This window comes from Mastigoproctus giganteus, chromosome 5 (assembly GCF_048544385.1).
Source record: "Mastigoproctus giganteus isolate SK-2022 chromosome 5, ASM4854438v1, whole genome shotgun sequence".
Classification (NCBI taxonomy): Eukaryota; Metazoa; Arthropoda; class Arachnida; order Uropygi; family Thelyphonidae; genus Mastigoproctus; species Mastigoproctus giganteus.
In genome coordinates this window covers 96,466,163-96,488,144 of record NC_143579.1, presented here as the reverse complement: position 1 = coordinate 96,488,144, position 21,982 = coordinate 96,466,163, and the positions used below count along the sequence as shown (strand labels likewise).

At 36.1% G+C, this 21,982-nt stretch overlaps 1 protein-coding gene across 1 annotated transcript in view; it reads left to right on the top strand.

Annotated features, from left to right (window-relative positions):
* Positions 1 to 21,982, top strand: part of LanA (laminin subunit alpha) — a 1,178,005-nt gene that overhangs the window by 1,085,731 nt on the left and 70,292 nt on the right. The window contains exons 57-58 of the mRNA XM_090374120.1: positions 2,784 to 3,127; positions 17,678 to 17,923. Of these exons, the coding sequence (XP_090230246.1) occupies positions 2,784 to 3,127; positions 17,678 to 17,923 (590 nt within the window). The remainder of the gene's footprint in view (positions 1 to 2,783; positions 3,128 to 17,677; positions 17,924 to 21,982) is intronic.

Below are 21,982 nucleotides of genomic sequence, written 5' to 3'. Positions count from 1 at the left end.
GGAACTAATTTCATCATAACACCGTAACGTAAAAACCCACAGAATTTCAGTTATTGGTATTATTGCAAATGCAATAAGATCGAGTTTACTACCTGTTTATAATAGATTGCGCTAACAGAAAAGCCCAATAAACAGGAAAGTGCAAATTGTTGGTATTGTTTTATGGTAGTGACCTCCAAAAATGTGCTTTAGAAAAATATCACAAAGGCATTCAAAATTGATTCTTATAACGGAACATATGATAATGATGCAAGTTGAGTGCAATTTACATTATAAAAATGACCATTAGAGAAATAAATAGCTTAGTTATATAGTGAAAATTTCAACTTCCCGAGGTCTTGTAATGAATTACCAAAAAAAAAAAAAAAAAAAAATGTGTTATTGGGTTCACATTATGATATTTTCAAGATACCCCCATTTATTCCTAAGGGATGTGCAAAATACGTTTCCACAATTTTTTTAAGTTTGCACCATCCTGCAAAAACTTACGTAAAGTCGAATTTCCATAAATTGAGTATTGCGTAAGAGGGGGAGTTTCTGTACCTTCTTTATCTAGTCTCTTCACAAAATTTTTCATCAATCCAAGTTTGATATGCAGGGGTGTGGAAGAAGAATCTTGTTTGATTGCACCAAAGGATATATTTTTTTACATTACATTGTCCTGTTACGAACTCGTCCCGCTTGTCCCAATGTTGCACAACATAATATTCGTCTGTCATGCGGCTGTAAAAGAAACACAAAAAACAACAATATTTTGTGAAACCCCCCTGCAAACCAATGAACTTAAGATCACTGCATATGTTCCAACCATAATCCTGGTATTTTATAGCATGTAGAACCTTAGACATGCTTTCTGTCTTTAAGTCCAACTGAATGAAATAGGAACTGATGGAAATTCATTTCCATTATGAAGCAAAACTGCTTTTAAACTTAATTTTATGGCATCTATGAATAAATTCCATTCATCTGACTTATGCATGACACCTAGTTCTTTCAGAAATCCAATAATGTCTTTGCAAAAACATATACTGTCCTCCATAACAAAATATTTCAAAAACTTTTCATGTCTTTTTCGAAACACTGAAATCTTTGTTCCTGCTGTGAGTATATTCCACTTCTGTAACAGTTCAGTTTGTTCTTTCAGCAAGTTTAAGTCTCAAACTAAATCATTCAACTTATCTTGCTTGACTAAATGTATTTTTTGAATTTTTTTTTGGTTAGTGCAGCATAAGCCATAGGCTTCCTTGCACCATGTGGCCATGCTAATACTAAATAAAGGCAAGTTAGAGGGATAGATAGATGACCAACCCTTCAGATTTTTGACAGCAATCAGTCTTTGATATCTTCTCTGTCTTGTCATAATATAGTTGGTGACAAAGAATTTCTCCATGTTTTTTTTTTTTTCTTTTGCAAAATAAATAGTAAAACCATGTTAAAATTGGAATTTTTAAATAATTTGCATAATTCTGCTAATTTCCATTAATGAATTGACTGTCAGATGTGCCAGTTTACAGTGAAAAATAGACACAAAATAGAAACCTCACTACCTGAATTTACTGGCTGATAGTCAACATCTTGTGAATTTTAGGCTTCCAGGGAATCCTCAACTTGAACTTGATCTCTATTATCTTCCCAAGTTTAGGGGGGTCACTGGTACTGGCAAATTGTCACTCTGTGTGGAATGGGCCAAATTGCAGAAGGTATATTTGGATATATTATAGCGTGTTTGCTTTTTTTAGACATACCAGATATATTTGTCATACAGAAGTAGTAATCATTAATGTGGTTAGATGGTTCTCGCCAAAACATAGGGACTGCAAAAGGTAACGCTTTGATTTTTCTATGTAACCACTTCCTACGGTTTGTTATACAGGTAATACAACACTTGTGAGGCACCTAATGTTTGTCTTGATCATCAATTTTACATCCAAAATAAAAAGAATGCGTAAGTTTTATAATGTCATAGAATGTTTTTCCTTTGAGTCTTTGGGGTAAACCATCCACAGACATAACAGAAATTGTCTGGATGATTGATACACTTCCTATATGTCTGCTTATTCATTGTAGCACTAAATAAATTTCTAAAAACGTAAATTCAGTTTTGAACACTACAATATAAAAACAACACAAATTCAATTTTTATCACTACACAGTACACAGACTTGAAAACTTACTAGTTCTACTTGTGTGAAAACACTGAAAGGAAAAATATTTGTGAATCGATAGGTAGAGCAGGAAATTGTTTTACTGCTTCCGCAAGGGTTGTGAGTCGCATCCTCCTACTCTCGAGGGGCTGTTTAGTGTATTTGGAGGATAGATATACAACCCTGAGAACATGTCACGATCATTTATTACTTGGAAAACCTTGGCACAGCCTAAAAATTCCTCACCAAAAATGCTGTATATTCTCTTCAAATTGTAGATTGTTGCATTGGAATTTGAACCTAAAACCATAGGTAGAAGTCTGATTATACTTATCACAAGAAAACCAAGGGCAGAATCAATTGCTAAAATTAAGAGAATTAGCTTATATCTGTTAAAATAAATCAGTATATCATTCATACTGGCTAGATTTTGTGAAATTGGCATATTTTGGTAAAAGTAACTCTCTCTATATTTAATAACTGTGATGTGATGTGATGTGAAACTATCATGGTAATTTTCGAAATCTATATATATAGATTTCGAAAATTACCATGATAGTTTCGAAATATATATATATATAGACATAGATAGATAGATAAATGTGAATTTGTCTGTTTTCTGATTATGAATTTTATTAGCATCACGATTTACCAAAGGAGAAATAGAAGATAAGGAAGAAAGGAAACCAACAGAACTTACTACAGTTTTAATTCCTACAAGTCCAGAACCAACCCCTGTTGGCCAGTGTGCTTTGCCTGTTCAGCCTCGTTCTGATCCAGACATTAATCCTGAAAATGGTGTAAGATTTGGAAACACTCTGCATAGTCGGCAAGAGTTTTATCTGTCAGGAGTTAGGTCATCTTTAATTGATGAGAGTCATTTCTCTCTTGAATTCCAGACTTCTCTGCAAGATGGTATCCTATTTTATGTAGCTGGAAAAGGTCATATTGATTTCATTGGCTTATTTATGCAAGAAGGAAAGGTATTAACCTCTCATTAATTTTTTTTTAATAAAAAATATAACTAAATATTATAACCTAAGATTCATTACTCTTGCTCTAAGTTATATTTTAAAATTCTGTCTCTAAAAGCTAGCAATATTAGCTTTATAAAACAACTTCTTTTGATTTCATGTAAGAAGTACTGTTTCATGTAAATCCACGTATACCTCTGTTCATTGCATCTTCCCTCTTAATTCCAACCATCATTATATAGCATTGTTTGTTTGTTTTTTTTCCCCAAAGCTGTTATCAGAATTGTCCCAAAGTCATGGAAGTCGGTGCATCACAGTCACTCATTTCTATGTGGGTAAAAGTTAAAGCTTGAAGTTACTAGAGATGGGCTTTATTTTAGTAGTAGCCTATTGCTACTAAAATAAAGCCTATTTCTAACATCAGTTTGTGTGTGGTATGACACAATTACCTCATACTCACAACTGCAGCTGTGGATAGAGAAGCAATTCCACTTTTGTAGCCACTTGCACTCCCCCCCCCTCCAATACTTGGTCACTAATCTTAATACAGGCTGTATGCCTTTCGGTCGGTTGGTCGGTCGGTAGGTAGGTAGGTAGCCAATTTCATGTTGTGCAAATGGAAAAACACTGAAGAACTGACAGGGAGGGTCCTACTCCCTCTACCATCAGCTAACCAATTCCTCAGGTCTAAAGAATTCTTCCAGTCGTAGACAACAAACCCTGAACTGGAACTGAACAAAGATGCTGAAAAAGAGATATTTGATTGAACAAATCCTGGTTGCAATTTCATCATGCAATTGATATAGAATAAACACCCTGAGACTATGAACCCATCGTACTTAATAGAAAAATTGCAGCCCACTGGGAATGGTGTTATGATTTAAGGCATATTTCATTGGAAGACACTGTGACCTTGAAATGTGTTGACAAGTACCTGAATAATAAAGCCTGCTTAAATACTGTTGCAGACTAAATGTATCATCATGTGTAATCCTGATGACTCCATTCCTGATTGCTACTTCCAGCGATAATGCATTGTGACAATTGCCTCCCACATCTTGAGCATTCAGGACAATGAAAGGACTGTCAGACATATTGAGCCACTTCCATTTTCCATTGTCCAGAAATAGAGATGTTCTCATTATCTAGTAATATTTCTGCATGATTGCATAAATATCATGCAAATTACTATTGTTCTGAAGACTAACAAAAAAACCCTGAACAGTACTAGGTATTGTTTTTAATAAATTATCTAGTGTTACAGATGCTTTATATTCTTATTACGTGATCTGTTATAAGGTAGTAAATTATCAACAGTGACAAACTTCAAAAATTAATGTGTCATCTTAATTATTTCGGTACGAGGTTATTACCATGTTAAAGAAGATTTTTGTAGCTGCGGCGAAAGCTAAGTTTTCATTTATATTTAGTCGTTTTATTGACTTAATTGTTATACTAAATTATTTTCTATAAGTAGCTTTATAGTTCTAGCCAAGCTCCTTGGTTTATTTTTGAATTTAGATAGAGATTTTAAAAGTTAATGCTTAGTGTCTGTAGATTTAATGTTCTTAACTTGCTGCCATTGTTATACGATATGGAATAGCATAAGGTTTAATGTAATACTAGATAGCGAAAAACATAGCACTGTATTAGAAATCTGTTAGATAGTATAGTATTATCAATTAATCAGTAAAATTTATTAATCTTATTAAAGTTAATTATACTTTAATAAGATTCATTGTTAATTAAATTATACTTAATGGAATCATGACCCAGACTAGAACAGCAAAACAGCGTTCACAGAATAGTCAGAGTGCTGTGGCTCGCTGGAGAACTGAAGGGGGCGATTCTCCAATGCATCACAGTCTAAAACAATAGACGAAATGTGAAATATTTGCAGACCTGTCTAGAACAGGACATGATCTAGCCAAGGAGAATGTCTTTGTGTGTGCTAGGTGCAGAGACTGTAAAGGAATTAGGCAACAACTCAGCATTCTGATGGGCATCTATGAGAATTTGAGGTGTAGGGTAAATGACCTCAAAGAAATTAATATGAGGGCCCCATCAAGCTCTCGGCTGCCCGACTCAACGCCAAAGCTTACTCGTGTGCATCAGGCAACACAGCTGCAATCTCCAAGGCAGAATGCGCTGGTCCCACAGGAACTAGTTATTATCGGTAACTCTATTGTCAGGGAGATGGGGAATATATCATGCAAAAAGGATAGGTGGAGCAGGACTAGGGTGTCGGCCAGGGGCAAAAGTTGATGACGTTGTAGGGCAGATATCATCTTTTGAGGGCACAAAAGGTGATATTGTTGAGCACGTTGGTACGAATGATCTTAAGAGTAACAGATCTCCAGATTTACTTAACAAGTTTTTTTTTTTTTTTTTTTTTTTTGTAAACCCCAAAAACGAGAGGTATTAGAACCTGTAGTACTTAGTACTGTTCATGGGTTGGAGGTTGAGAAGACGAAAGAAGATATTTGATGACATTGGACTTGAACTTCTGTAGACTGTAATTTTCAGGAAATACATATGAAGGAAGGTTGTTCAAGAAAACGGCAGTTGAATGAATAAATGAGGAAGATGAAAAGTTGGTTCTGTGAGTTTGGAGTTGGACAGTAAATGGATGTTGGCTGCTGGCGGCATGTGTTCGGACTGTTTTGAAAGAGAGAGTGGGAATTATAGAAGCCAATTCAAAAGAACAATGCCCATGGAAATATCTGTAGAAGAGGCATGCAGCAGAAACAATACGTCTATGAGACAGTGAGTGTAAAGACTGTTAGAGATGAATCATTAATTAACCTAACTGCCCTCTCCTGAATGGAATCAAGAAGCCTGAGAGAGATTTTGGGGGCACCACCCCAGATGTGTGAACAATATTCCATGGTATGGCGGATTTGCGATTTGTACAGACTGAACAGCTGTTTGAAAGAAAAGTAACACCGAAAGTGAAAGAGAAAACCAAGTTTTTTAGATGCAAAGGAATCAATATTTGTAATTTGCTTGTGCCAAGAGAGACAGAAGTCAGGGTAATCCCCAAGAGAGATATATCATTTTGCCTAGAAATCGGAGTGTCACCAAAGATAAGCATAGGAGCAGAAGAATCCTTTTTGCAAGATATAAGACAAGACGGAGTTTTAGAAGGATTGAAATCAACTAAATTGTCTTTGCCCCATTGGAGAATTACCTGGAAATTGGCATTTAAGGAATTGGTAGCAGATTTTCGAGAAGTTGAAGCTGATTGAGCAGGGTTTCTCAAAATGGAAAGTGGAATGCAATGTGCTATCATTGGCAGAACTATGGATAAGATTTCCAGTCAATGGAAGAAAGTCATTAATATACAAGAGGAAAAGAGTGGGGGAAAGAACCAAACCTTGGGGGGGGGGGGACACCAGCATTAGTGGAGAAGTTAATGTGAAGAGAATGCTCGGCTACCATTAGGGCAAGAAGCAAGTTTTCTACTCTTAGCCTGTTCAAACTCTTGTTTGGACTGATTAATCACTGCTTTACAATCGTTGCGAGCTTTGTTGTAGGCAGAAAATGAAGCTGAAGAATTAGAAACATGCCAATTACGATATGCAATGTTCTTCTCTTGAACAGCCTTAGCACATTTATTGGAAAACCAAGGTTTAGGTAAAGGATGAGATTTTAAAGTGGAGTGTGGGATAAAGGATTCCATTCCTGCAAGAATAATTTCACTGACATGATCTGAGCAAACGTTGACATCAGACGTTTTGAAACAGTAATCCGACCAAGTAAAAGAAAGAAATCTGGCAGGTCATCCCATTTTGCATTCTTGTAATGCCAAACAATACGAGGTTGGGAATAGCCATGAGATAAAGACTCCATTGGAGAAGAGAATCACCAACTTGTGATCTGAGGTGACTAAAGGACCTCTCAATTTGACCGTGTACTTAGAAGGGTTGTTTGTGAGAAAAAGATCAAGCGCGTTGGCTGTATGGTTAGGATTGTCCTGTATTCTTGTAGGTAAATGAACAATCTGTGCAAGGTCATTAGTAATTGCAAAAGCCTCAGCATCTTGACCAGCTGGGTTGGTGTGACTAGAAAACGGAAGCCAGCTGGAGTTGTGAACATTAAAATCACCAAGGAAAATTACCTCACAGTTAGGAAAGTTTGACTGGAGAAAGTCAAGTTGCAAAGAGATGAAGTCAAAGAGCTCCAAGTGATTAATGGAGTCGGGAGAACAGTAGAGACAACAGATGAATTTGACACAATGAGGTAGAGAGATTTTAATCCAGAGAAGATCGAAAAGAGGAGATTCCAAATTACCAAGTTTCTGACAAGGAATATCGGAACGGACATATGCACATGTACCACCTTTGAAGCAAAAGGAATCATTAGTGAATAAATAGCGAACAACTGAGATGAGCAGTAGTTGAATCAACCGATAACTGAGATTCTGTCAGAAAAGTACATGAGGTTTGCCAGACTGTAAATGGAAATGGACATCGTTGAGATTAGAATTGAGACCATGTATATTTGTGAAATGAATTAGGAAGTATTAGGGAGGTTTAGATCTTTTCGCAGATAAGCTTACTCTATTAGTTTGGCAATTCATGGTGTATTCAATAGTAAGAAAAAGTGTGGGGGGGGGACATGCTGTATGAAGTAATGAAATTTTTGGATATGGCATACATGTGGTAAAAATATACCCAGATCCTTGACATAAAGTGGCCTTGACAATGCCTTCCCACATACACACTACTCAGACTCCCACCAGTCACTATCTGGCAGAGTAGAGGTAGCAAGATTATTCACTAGCTGATCTGGAGGCCTCCTAGAGAGTTACTAATAGGTTCGGTCCTGTGTACTAACTAGCGGCTGGCCTGCGAACACCATTTCAGAGCTGTACCCTCAAAATGTAAGGAAGATTGGACCTTGCCACGATGTTCATCATAACCTCAAAAGTCATCAATCATACTGCATGATGGAAGAGATGGGGAAATGTCAATGCTTCAAAAAAATTGTGAGTTAAAAGTGTTAAATTTGAAAGTGTCTGCAATTCTGCCAAGACACGATAGGAGGGAGTATGTGAAAGTCTTGTCAATCAATTCAGCCCTGGAGACATTGTGCAAGGTTCATGGGGTAGAATTTTTTTCAGCGTGGTCTGTGTTTGCTAACAGGAGAAACTGCTTCTACAGGGATGGGATACACAAAAATAGAAAGGGTGTAAGAATATTTGTTGATGCTATCGAGGCAGTGTTAAGTGGGTCGGAAAACTGCTAGATTAGGGAGATTCACAGACTAAAAGATTAACAGTAGCCACAGGCAAAGGCGAAAGTGATTCTTGCACTGCTTCTATTGTAATGAGCAGCAGCCTAGAGAGCAGGTTGCTGGGGACTTCAAGAGCTGCTGGGAGTCATCATGGAACAAGTAAATACGTGGGCTGTGTTAGGTCAACTAAGAGTAAGAACAAGTGCATGTGCACTAATACTAGAAGTGTAGTAAATAAACTTGATCAATTTGAAGTTCTGATCAAGACATCAAAGGCAAATATTGTTGGGATATCAGAGACATGGTGTCACACAGATATAAGCAGTGCAGAATTGCAATTTGGGAAGTACAATGTGTACAGAAAGGACAGACGAGGTAGGAAGGGACAAGGGATTATGTTGTTAGTTGGAAACACATAAAATCTAAGGAAGTGCATTGACTTGACATGGGTGGGCACTGCAATGTTAAGTCTGTTTGGTGTGACATAAACACTAGGAAAGGGAAAATGAGTGTAAGAGTATTTTTTAGGCCTAATGACTCTGATGAGTACAATGAACAGTTGTGCAGAGAAATAGAATGGCCCAGTAAATCAGAATGTCTTGTAATAGGGGATTTTAACTTTCCAGATATTGACTGCAACTTGTGGATTGGTCACTCGCATGCTAGCAACACTTTTATGAATTTATTGGAGGGTTGTTTTCTACAGAAACATGTTCGAGAGGAAACCAGAGGGAATAATACCCTTGATCTGATTATCAGCATTGATTATTCATGCATTAAGAATTTGCAGATAAAGGAACCACTAGGTGATAGTATCACAGTGTACTGATGTGAGATTTACTTAAAGATGTAACTACCATCAAGGGTAAAGGGAAGGATTTTTGTTTTCATAAAGGTGACTACAGTGGTCTCAGACAGTTTTTAAATTCTATACAATGGGATCAACTGATGATGTTACCAGTGGTGAATTCTAAATGGGAAGCCTTCAGGGATTTAATCTTAGAAGCTACTAGGCTTTTCATACCAACTAAGAAATACTGTTCAAGGTTCAGGCTTAAATGGATGTCGGATGAATTAACGAGGCTTTAACAGGTGACACTGAAACCTATGATAGATATAAGCTGGTCTGTAACCATGTCACAAAGGAGGTTGGGCAGGCAAAAGCAGATTACAAGAAATCTTTGGCAACGGATGCAAAGAAAAATTTTACATAAGTAAAGTTCTTTACTTATATAAACTCTAGAAGGAAGGGGTTGAATCAGATTGGTCCACTTAACATAGATGGTTTGACTATTGATGATCCTGCTCAAGTAGCTGATAAACTAAATGAGTATTTTGCATCTACATTTACACATGAGCAGTTATTCAAGGAAGTTTATCAAACTCTTAACAGGGAGCTAAGTGATTTTGTAATAACTGAGACAAAAGTGGAGAAGAAATTGTTGAAGTTAATCATAAAGACACCTTGGGCAGATGGAATCTATCCAGTTATAATGAAGGAGGTAGCAAGGGAAGTAAGTAAACCATTAGCCATAATTTTGAGAGCATCCTTAGAACCAGGGGAGATCCCCATGGACTGGAGATGTGCAAATGTTTCCCCAATTCACAAAGGGGGTTCAAAGTGTGACACAAATAATTATAGACCTGTTAGTTTAACTTCTGTTCCAGGAAAAATAATGGAGTCATTGTTTAAAGAGGTGATACAGGATCACCTAGACAAAACAGCAGTATTACCTCAGACACAGCATGGGTTTGTTAAGGGGAAGTCTTGTCTGACCAATTTGATTGGATACTACGATGTGGTCACAATGGAACTGGATGCAGAAAATAATTTTGATATCATATACTTGGATTTCAGGAAAGCTTTTGCTACTATTGCTCATGGAAGACTGCTGTACAAATTACAGCGGTATGACATCAAGGGCAAGTTACTTCAATGGATAAAGGGATGGTTGAGTGGAAGATGGCAAGGAATGGTAATAAATGGACACTGCGCTACATGGACTAATGTTATTATCATAGTTCCGCTGGGTCTGGTGTTGTGCCCATTGTTGTTTTGTGTATTTAGCAATGATATTGATGAAGGTATATCAGGCTTAATGTACCAGTTTGGAGATTATACAAAGGGTGGCAGGGTTTTAATGACACTAAAGACAGTATGCTACTGCAACAGGATCTAGAAAAGTTAGGCAGATGGGCTGAGAACTGGCAACTGAAGTTTAACATTGACAAATACAAAGTACTCCATATGGGCAGCAGAGAAACGTACCAACTGTCTAGTACTAAACTCAGGGAGGTGGAGAATGAAAAACACCGGGGGTAATTGTGCAGTTAGATATGAAGTTCTCTGAGCAGTGCAGATGGGCTGCCAGAGCAGGTCATGGAGTTTTGTCAATGATATATAGGAATTTTGCTAGCGGAGACAAGGAAGTGATTATCCCTTTGTATAAGGCAATAGTCATGCCCCACCATGAGTACTGTATACAGATCAGGAGGCTTCATTTTAGGAAGGATGTAGAGAGTTGCTAGAACGAGTACAGAGAAGGGCAAGAGAAGGCTTAAGTTCAGCAAGTTCCAGCATCTGGAGACTAGGCATCTGAGGTGATCTGATCGAGGTTTATAAGGCCTTGAATGGTTTCAGCAGACTCAGTGCTGACGGGATACTTCCGCTTGCTCAGATTAAGAACCTGAGCGGGCATAGATTCAAATTGGGGAAAGACAGTTGTAGAATAGATGTGCAGAAGTTTGCCTTTAGCCAGCAGGTAGTTGATTGCTGTAACAGACTTCCATCTGTTGTTGTGGAAGTTTATATATAGATGAAATAAATTTAAAGCTGAACTAGACAAACATTTGGAGTGACCAGATAGGTGAAATGGGAAGTGTTTTTTTTTTTTTTTTTGGCTGATGCTTGGCTGATCATATGCCTCAACTAATGCTAATGCTAAATTATTGAATTCAGTGATATTTAACATGTCACTGTATTTAAAAAAAATAACTTATATTTTTAAAAAAAACTTCTCTTGAAAAGGGTTACTTAAGTCATAAGTGAATAAATTGAAAGTTCATAAAAAAACAATTTTTATTGTAATTAATACAGCATTGACATCTATACAAAAAATTAAAAATATGTACAAAAATTTACACCCTTGTTTCACTGCAGCTCAAAATGAGGGAATTGAAGGACATGATAATAAATGCAGGAATTACGAATTTGATAATGTAGCACACTACATTCTGGTTTTTTTTAACATAATTTAGACAATTTAATAATTTCACTGACCAGTTTGCATGTTGTGTGGGACAAAACACCTGATACTTTGCTGGAGAAAACCGCACTCCCTCCCCTGAGATTGGCTAACTACAGCCTGAATAAAGAGATCCTTTCAGTCAAATTGTTTCAAGTTCATTTCACAAAATTATTTCCATTGCTTACATATGAAAAAATCAAGCAAAAATTTTTGATAGTCCTGAAATCTGAGCAGGTTGCTAATAGACTCTGTATATGAAGAATCTCTGAACCAAACTAAAAGAGATGTTTATACTGTCTCTAAAAGTGTAGTACACAATTTTTTGAGAAATAAACACCCAGATTATGAGACTTATGATATCAGTGTTAATATGAGTGTTAAGGTACACTTCCTGCGCTCTATCTCAACTATTTCCCAGAAAATTTAGGTAGTTTAAGTGAAGAGCAGAGGGAAAGATCCCATCAGGATATAAAATAAATGAAAAAAAGGTACCAAGGGGATGGAATGTCAGCATGATAGCTGACTACTGCTGGATATTAAAAAAAGAACAGCCATCAAAACTATCCACCCAAGGAAGTCAAAAAGGCACAAGTTTAACCCAGTCTAGTGTGTAAGGAATCCAGTTTGCAGCCATCTGTGCTTAACAGGAGGATGTAGCCTTTGATATTTCTGTTTTGACATTTTATATCAGTATTTCTATATAAATGCTGATATTATTATTATTATTATTGTTAATAGCCATAAGTGCAAGGAAGCCTGAGGCTTATGCTGTGCCAGCCAAAAAAATTTCTGAATTACCCCAAGAGAGAAAGAAGTAGAAGGGAATCACCAAGAAAAAGAAGAATGATGATATCCAGCTCAGGACCCTGGGTGTGCCAAGCCCATACTCATGACCCCCTGGGGCTAATATAAATATGTAAAAGCTGAAATATCCAAGGCTACATTCTAACCTATTTGCAAAATGTGTAAAAATACAAAATGAACTAGAAGCACCTCCACCAATATATATATATATATATATATATACAGGCATACCTCGAATAACGAATAGGATGCGTTCCACGAAATTACTTCGTTAAGCGAAACTTCGTTTTCAGAGGTAAAAATACTATGGCCAGAATAGGGATACGTTCCTACGTAAAGAAAATGAAAAGCTTTTTTTTTCGAACAAAGAAAAGTTTTATTAAATAAACAGTCAACTTATATACAAAGTGAAATCACATTTTAAAATATGAGTCTAAAGTTGATTGTTTATGCTTTTTTCCTCTTTCATTTAACAATTGCCTATACGGAGTTATTGCATTTAACACTGATCGCTTAACAATAACACTTCTTCCTAAATCAGGATCATTTTCACTAAAAAAATTTAAAACGTTTTCAATGTCATTTAAGCACCTTTTTAAATCTTTGGTTGTTAACACTTTTTCGGCAGGAACTTCTTTAACTTCGTCTTCATTATCTTTGTCTTCGTTGCTAACGAGGTTTTCTAAATCTTCCACTGAAAAACCATTATCTTCTGCATTCAATAAATTCCTAACATCCTCTTCATCGACATTTTCGAAACCTATTGATTGAGCCATCTGGATAACTTCATTTCTAATTTCTTGGATGTTATTTTCTTCTTATAGTACAACTTCTGGCCATATTTTGCGCCAAACTCCATTTAAGCATTTCTTAGTGACTTCTTTCCAAGCACTATCAATGTTTTCAATTGCGTTTTTAATGGTGTAGTTTTTCCAAAACGTTTTAACAGTCATTTCCTCTTTATCCTCTAGTTCAGTTAAACTGCTTAATGTTCGACGCAGATAATAAGCTTTAAATGATGCTATTACTCCCTGATCCAATGGTTGAATCAGGGAAGTTGTGTTTGCTGGAAGAAACACAACTTTGACAGGAATGCATGTGTCCAACGTGTTAAGATCAGTAGGATGTCCCGGAGCATTGTCTAACAACAAAAGAGCTTTTTCTTCAAAGTTCTTTTTTTTTTTGACAATACCGTTTTACTTCAGGACAAAAGTGGTTAACAAACCAATCAGTAAATAACTCCTTGGTAACCCACGCTTTTCTATTTGCTTTCCATATTACAAGTAAATTCATTTTTATGTTACCTTTTAACGCCCTCGGATTTTCTGAATGGTAAACTAATAACAATTTTAATTTATAATCGCCAGACGCATTTGATCCAAAGAGTAACGCTAAACGGTCTTTGGCTGCTTTGAACCCAGCAGCTGATTTTTCTTCAATAGAAATGAAGCTTTTTGTTGGTAGCCGTTTCCAGAACAAACCGCTTTCGTCAACATTGAACACCAAATTTGGAAAATTTTCACGTTCAATTATTTCCTTTAGTTTTTCTGGAAACTTATTTGCAGCTTCTCCTGTTAATTTTACACTATGAATCCTGGCCCGTTTTTTAAATTTCTCGAACCAACCACGAGAAGCCCCAAAGGTTTCCGTAATTTCTTCAGTTTGTTTAGATTTCAGGTGATTAAACTGGAATATTTTTTTATGTTAAATGGGGCTTGAAATTGCCGACTTCGTTATATCGAAGCTTCGTTATCAGAGGTAACGTTAACCGAGGTATGCCTGTATATATATATATATATTTTTTTTTTTTGTTTTTTTGAATTTGTAAAAAATTCTGATGTGATTGAGCAAATTTCAAATAACTTGAAATTTCCATTAAAATTGTAGTTCAGATTATTTATCGGAAGTAAACCATCAGAGAATTTTCTTAAAATGCACACCAGTGTAACACAGGACTTTTTCTCCTGAATTAGAAAAGATTATTATATGGGAAATTTGTAATAAGTGTTCAATGTAGCTCACTAGTTCAGTATGTACAAGCATGTAATAGGGAAGCTGGAAGAAATTTTGTATTTGTATGTAATATTCAGTTGGCTAACATTTACTGTTTGTACATAGAATCATCAGCTGTAATTAAAATAGGAAGAATTTTATGATCCATGCTTGTGTTTATTTTATCTGATGATATGGGTCAAAGTAGTGCTTGCACTTACTCATGAATTCTTGTGTGTTGGCACAACAGCTAATGTTGATAACACGTTCTGAGGGCAGCAATGTTTCAAATGATCGGGAAGATAAAGCTTGGGATACAAACATAAATAACTTCAAGGGGCATGTCAGGATAGTAAACTAAAGAAAATTACTTAGTCTCAACTGTGTCTACAATAATGTCAGGAGTGTTGTCAGTAAAATGACTGAATTTTAACTCCTAGTTAGGACACCTAATGCTGATATTATATGGCTAACAGAAACGTGGTGCCACCCAGAAATTGGTGATGACAAGTTCCACTATGGTAGTATAATGTATTTAGGAAAGATTGGGAAGACAGGAGTGGAGGGGTCATGCTTCTTATCAAAAGCAGCCTGAGAGTGAAAACAGCTTTTGCCGAGTCTGAAGTTACATCTGGCAGCTTAGAATCTGTGTGGTGTGAGTTAGTTGAAAGCAAATGTAAAATGACAGTGGGAGTAATCTACAGACCAGAATATTGTGAAGAATATGACAAGAGTCTTTACATGCAGATGGAATTAGCAAGCAAGTGTGAATGTCTTATTATGACTAACGTTAATCTGCCCCAGATTAATTGGAATAAGTGGGAGGGAAACTCACGATGGGGAAAAACTTTTTAAAATAAACTAGATGATTATTATTTGAACCAACATGTTAGAGAAAGTACTAGGGGGTGAGAATATCCTTAACCTCATCATTACTAATGATTCAGATGACATCACAGTGCTTAAAGTACAGGAACTATTGTCAGAAAGTGCAATTATCAGCTGGAAGATGAAGAAAGATGTTGCAGTAGTTAAAGGTAAAGGCACAGGTTTTAACTTCAGAAGAGGGAACTTTGACAGCTTAAGGTGCTATATGTTAGCTGTGAACTGGACAGATTGCAGAGGGATGGTGAATACATTTGAATTACGGAATACTTTTAAAGCAAAAATCACAGAAGCCATGAACCCATACATACCCTTAAGAAAATATTGCAGGAGAAAGATGCTGAAATGGATGACTGTGGAGCTGGCTGGTCAATTAGAGCAGAAAAAGATAGCAGGGCAGTTACAGAGCAATGAAAAGTATTGAAGTTGATCTGTGATAGTACCACAAATAATGTCAGGTAGGCTAAAGCTGCTTATGAGAAAGCATTAGCTAAGAGGGCAAAGAATGAGGAAAAGGAATTTTTCATATATGTGAATATTAATTAACAAAGAAGAAAACTAATCAGATTGGACCCTTGGGTGTGGGAAAGTTGAAGATAACTCAGCAGTTGTTGCAGATGAATTGAATATGTACTTTGCATCAGTCCTTATTGACGAAAGACTCTTCATGCTGAGAAGAGACTGTGCAAGTGATGCTGGGCATATGAAATTGGTGATGTTGTAATTACAGATGATTATTTACTAGAAAAACTTTTGAGCATAAAGGCAAGTAAGGCTCCCAGAGTTGATGGCATATAGTTTTGAGGGAGAGTGAGGGAGTGTATTGAACCATTGAGGTTAATTATGAGGAGATCTTTGGACTCAGGAGAGAGAGATTCCTTTGGATTGGAGAAGTGCCAAAGTATCACCAATACATAAAATCAGTTCTTAAGTGTGAAGTTGGTAACTACAGACCAGTTTAGTCTGGCTTTAGTGGTAGGAAAACTCTTAGAGGCAGTGATTAAGAGTGCAATCCATGGACATTTGGATAGATATGGCATTCTGAAGGACATGACATGGCTTTGTTAAGGGTCAATCATGATGAACTAACTTAGTAGGATATTTTGACACAGTTACTCTGAGCTAGATTTAGGGAACAATTTCAACAGTTTATTTGGATTTCAACAAAGCATTCGACTCGGTCCCTCATGAGAGGTTACTATATAAGCTTGAACAGGTTGGGATTACTGGTATGATTCTAAGATGGATTGCTAGAGGGCTGAAGGGCTGGATATTCTTTTAGTGTAACGTCAGGAGTGGAGTCCCTAAAGGATCAGTTCTTGGATCACTGTTGTTTCTCATTTTTCATAAATGACATCGACTAAGGGATAGAAGGTATGATACGAAAATTTGCAGATGACATAAAGATTGGCAGAGTTGTTAATGATCAGTGCCATGCAGCACTCCTTCAGAATGACTTGAACAGACCTCAAAGATGGTCAGAGAAGTCGCAGCCATGTTTTTATGCTACTAAATGCAAGCTCTTACACTTGGGGAATAGCAACCCACAAATAAATTATATGCTTGGTGGGGTTGAATTAAAAACAGTGGAGAAGGAAAGGGATCTGGGAGTTATATTACTGGCAGTTATGCAGTTTTCTGAACAGTATAAAGAGGCAGCCAGGAAAGCCCATGGTGTCCTGTGTATAAGGCAGTTGTAAAAACCACATTTGGAATACTGTGTTGAAGTATGGAGACCTCATCAGAAAAAAAGACACTGAGCTTCTTGAAAGGGTCCAAAGACTGGCAACTCGGATGGTGAGATTGGCAGAAGGACGACCATATGAGGAAAGGCTTAAATTATGTGGGCTACAGAGCTTGACAACCAGGCACCTCAGAGATGAACTGATTGAGGGTTTACAAGACTCTTTGGGGAAATAGTAAAATAAATGAAAGTGGAATTCTCGCAGATTTAGGAATTCCAGAACTAGAGTTTATAAATTCAAATTACAGGGGTTGAGGTTTATATTAGATTGTAGAAAATTTTCTTTTAGCCATCGAGCGTTGAGTGCTGGAACAAGTTGCCCTTGGACATGCTTGAGGCTGGCAGTTGGAATAAATTCGCAGGTCAACTGGATAGTTAGCTGTCAGGGAAGAATATAATTTGTATTTTCTTATCTACTTGTTTTTTTTTTTTTTTTTTTTTTTATCTTATTTTCCAGTGCAACAAAAGCTTCTGGCTTCTTTGCACTATATGGCAAATCATATTACTTATTACCCATTCTGCAATTTATGAAATTCCTTTATGAACACCCTTGTACAGCTTTATATGAAATAATTTTGGCTGTTTCTAAAATCTTATATGTTAAACTTTCTGATATTTCAATGATGCTGTCTACTTTCTCATTCATAGATATTTTATGTATTTAACTGTGGAACTGGCCCTGCTGTAATCTCTTCAGAGAATACCTATAATGATGGTGACTGGCATAGAATTGATTTTTCACTTGTTGGACAAGCCGGTACTCTAATTATTGATAATGATGAGAATATACATGGTACATCTGCAGGAACAGCAAATTCAATGAATGTCCATCCTCCATTTTATGTTGGCGGATTATCTGAAGTGACTGCTCGAGACGCCAAGAACAATATGAAGGTTTGTAATATCATTTCACAATTATTATATATTCATTGATAGCTTCATTCATTGTGATTCTACTTATGAAATTACTAGTCCACTTCTTGAACAGTAATAGTGAATTATGGAATTTAAAAATTAAAAAAATTAAAATAAAAACCTCTGTGGTCAAGTATGAATTACACAAATGTTCTTTCATTCACTGACAGCTGGCAAATAGCTTTAATCTGTAATTAAAATAAAAAACCAAAATTTATACAATTAAAGAATTAGAATAAAAACATTCATCTCACCCCCCCCCATTAGCATTAGTAGAGGCATATGATGCAAGAAAGCAAGCTTATGCAGCATCAGTTAAAAAAAAAAAAAAAAATTCTTCCCATTTCACCCGTCCATTTGCTCCAAAGGTTTGTCCAGTTCTTCCTTAAATTTATTAAAGCTGTCAACTTCCACAACAACAGATGTAAGTTTGTTACAGCAATCAACTACTAGCTGGTTAAAGGCAAATTTCCACACATCTATTCTACAAATGTCTTTCCTCAATTTGAGTTTATGGCCCTCAGGTTCATAATCTGAGCAAGAGGAAGAATCTCATCAGCAGTGAGCTGCCTCAAACCACTCAATTCCTTATACACCTGAATCAGATCACCTTGCAAGCACTTATTCTCCAGATGCTGCAATTTGCAGAACTTAAGCCTTTCTTCGTAAGAGCACCTCTTTGTTCTCCTCACTAATCTTGTTGCCTTTCTCTGTACTCGTTCAAGCAACTCTACAACCTTCTTAAAATGAGGCCTCCATACCTGTATGCAGTACTCATGTGTGGCCTGACCATTGCCTTATACAAAGGGATAATCACCTTCTTATTCCTGCTAGCAAAATTCCTGTATATCATTTACAAAACCCCATGACTTGCTCTGGCAGTCTGTCTGCACTCTCAGAAAACATCATATCTGACTGCACAATTACCCCCAGGTCTTTTTCATTCTCTACCACCCTGAGTGTAGTACCACACAGTTGGCATGTTTCTCTGAGATTACTGCTACCCTTGTGCGATACTTTGTATTTGTCAATGTTAAACTTCAGTTACTGCTTCTCAGCCCATCTGCCCAACTTTTTTGGGTCCTATTGCAGTGGCTTACTGTCATTAACAACCCTGCCAACCATTGTGTCATCTGCAAGCTTCAACATTAAGCCTGATATACCTTCATCAATATCATTGATAAATATACAAAACAACAATGGGTCTAACACCAAACCCTGGGAGACTCCACTAATAACATTGGTCCACAACAAGCAGTGCGCATTGATTACCACTCTCTGGCTGCTCCCACTCAACCATACTTTTATCCATTGTAGCTTTCCCTTAATGCCATACTGCTCCAATTTGTATAGTGGTCTTCCATGTGCAATAGTATCCAAAGCTTTCCTGAAATCGAAATATATGATATCAAAATAATTTTTTACATCCAGTTCCTTTCTGATTACATCACAGTATCCAATCAAATTAGTCAGACAAAATTTCCTCTTAACAAATCCATGCTGTGTCTGAATTTTACTGCATTACTGCAGCCTTGTCTAGATGATCCTGCTTTACTTCTTTAACCAGTTACTCCATTATTTTCCCTGGAACAGAAGTTAAACTAACAAGTCTGTAATTACTCGTGTCACCCTTTGTGAATTGGCAATACATTTGCATATCTCCAGTCTATGGGGACCTCCTCTGAATATAAGGATGCTCTCATGTTTATGGCTAAGGGTTTGCTTACTTCCTTTATCGCCCTTTTAATATAACTGGATAGATTCCATCTACTTCAGTGCCTTTCTTATGCTTAACTTCAACAATTTATCCTCCACTTTGCTCTCAGTTATTACAAAATCATTTGGCTCCTTGTTAGAGTTTGATAAACCTTTGGCCTCCACTTACCTAAAAAAATTCCTCATGTGTGAATGTAGATGCAAAATATTTATTCAGATTGATACCTGAGCAGTATCATCCAGTCAAAACATTGATATCAAATGGACCAATCTGATTCATCCCCTTCCTTCTAGCATTTACATAAATAAAGTCTTTACTGTTTTTCTTTGCATCCTTTGCCAAGGATTTCTTGTAATCTTCCTTTGCTTGCCTAACCTCTTTTGTGTCTTGATTACACTCTAGCTTATATCTACCATATGCTTCTGTTGCTTAATAATTTATTTGCATCCCATGTATTTGTCATATCTGCCACAAGTCTCATTGGTTCATCTGACATCCATTTAGTCCTATACCTTGAAGAGTATTTCTTAGTTAGTACAAAAAGCCTCGTAGCTTCTATGTTTAATTCCTTGTATGATTCCCATTTAGAATTTTATCATGGTAACGTCATCAGTTGGTTCCACTGCACACAATTTAAAAACTGTGTGAGACCTCTGTAGTCACGCTTATGAAAGCAGACACCTTTCCCTTTACCCTTGATCAGGGCCCTGCCGAGCCATATTAGTATCTGAAGCAAGAATGAAAAATTGTGCCCTCCCCTAAAATTTTTTTGAAAAAAAATATTTTAATTAAAAAAAATGACTTATTTAAAATACATTTCTGGTACACATTTTAATAAAAATAAAAGGATTACAAAAAAAATAAAATAAAAACTGTTTAAAGTGATTTTTATTCTTATGAGCAGTATTTATTATAAATATATAACAGATTTATTTATGCATCATACATTTCAAAAATAATAACAGTATTATTATAATACTTGAAACAAGTGTTTTCTCAAAAATATCACAAATTAGAATAATTTTAATTATAAATAAACAATATTTCTTTAATAAATTTACAATAGTAGATTACAGACAAGACACACGGCTTTTATATGTACAGATTACAATTTTATTTTGCGAACTTTGAGTGGCGAAAAGTCATCAATAATTTTGTCGAAATTTATTTGATTACATATTATCCTCTCAATTGATAAAATGGCCATATCAGATAATTTTTCTTTTGTCTTAATGTTGACTGTAAATAGTTTTTAATCAATTTCAGCTTGCTGAAACCTCTTTCACATGACGCAACTGTCACTGGAATCATTAAATGTTTTCTTAATGCCACTTCCAGGCTGGGAAACAATTGAATAATTTTCAACAAATCCAAGCTAGTGGCCGAACCTACATTTGGCAAAATAGCTGTAGCAAGCATTTTAAAAATTGCTAATTCCGACAAAATTTCCACAGCATTTAAATCTTCATCATACTTTAATGCAAGATTGGCAGCTGCTTTTTGTAATTCGACGACAGTCATAGATTCAATTTTTGCACCAGAGAGAAAATTGAAGCCTGTGGCTATATCATTAAATTTTCATACCTCCAGATTAGCTGACATATGAGTGTATCTAAAGCCTCATTTATTTCTATTTGATATGCGTTTTCAGCGGAGAAATCAATTCTCTCATTGCTGGCTTCATAAAGTTGTAACATTTTTGCTCCTCTTTATGTTTGTTTTTTTAATTCTGTTGTTATATTTATGCGTTTAGCAATATCGGCACATTCTTCAAAAATGTGGGCAGATTCACGTTCTTTCATTTCTTTTGCACATAACACCAGCCCTTTCAACAATTGGGAAGCTTTAGTTACATTTATATTTTTTGACTGAACGGCTTTATTGACTTTATCTACTTGAGTTAAAATTGTATCCCAAAATTATAATTAATTCTAGCAAGAATGTTGTTAATTTCTCGTTGATCAAGTTCTAAAGAAGTTTCTTCCACCATCTGGTTTAGAACCTGGTGTAATTTTTCAGTCTCAGAACATAGAGCTTTGATTGCTGCTGCTCTAGTTGTCCAATGTGTATCAGTGTGACCATTAAGAGTTATTTTTAAAACCGTTGTCATTATTTGGGTAATGCATGCAGCATGTATGCTTGCCAAATTAAGATTATGGGCTGAGCAGGAAACATAAATTGCAAAATTATTTCTTTTGGAAATAATTGTTTGCACTCCCTTGTATTTGTCAGACATGTTTGCCCCATTGTCATATTCCTGGCCACGAGCATTGTTAATATCATTTCCATTATCTTTTAATTTATTTAAAATTTCTGTGGCT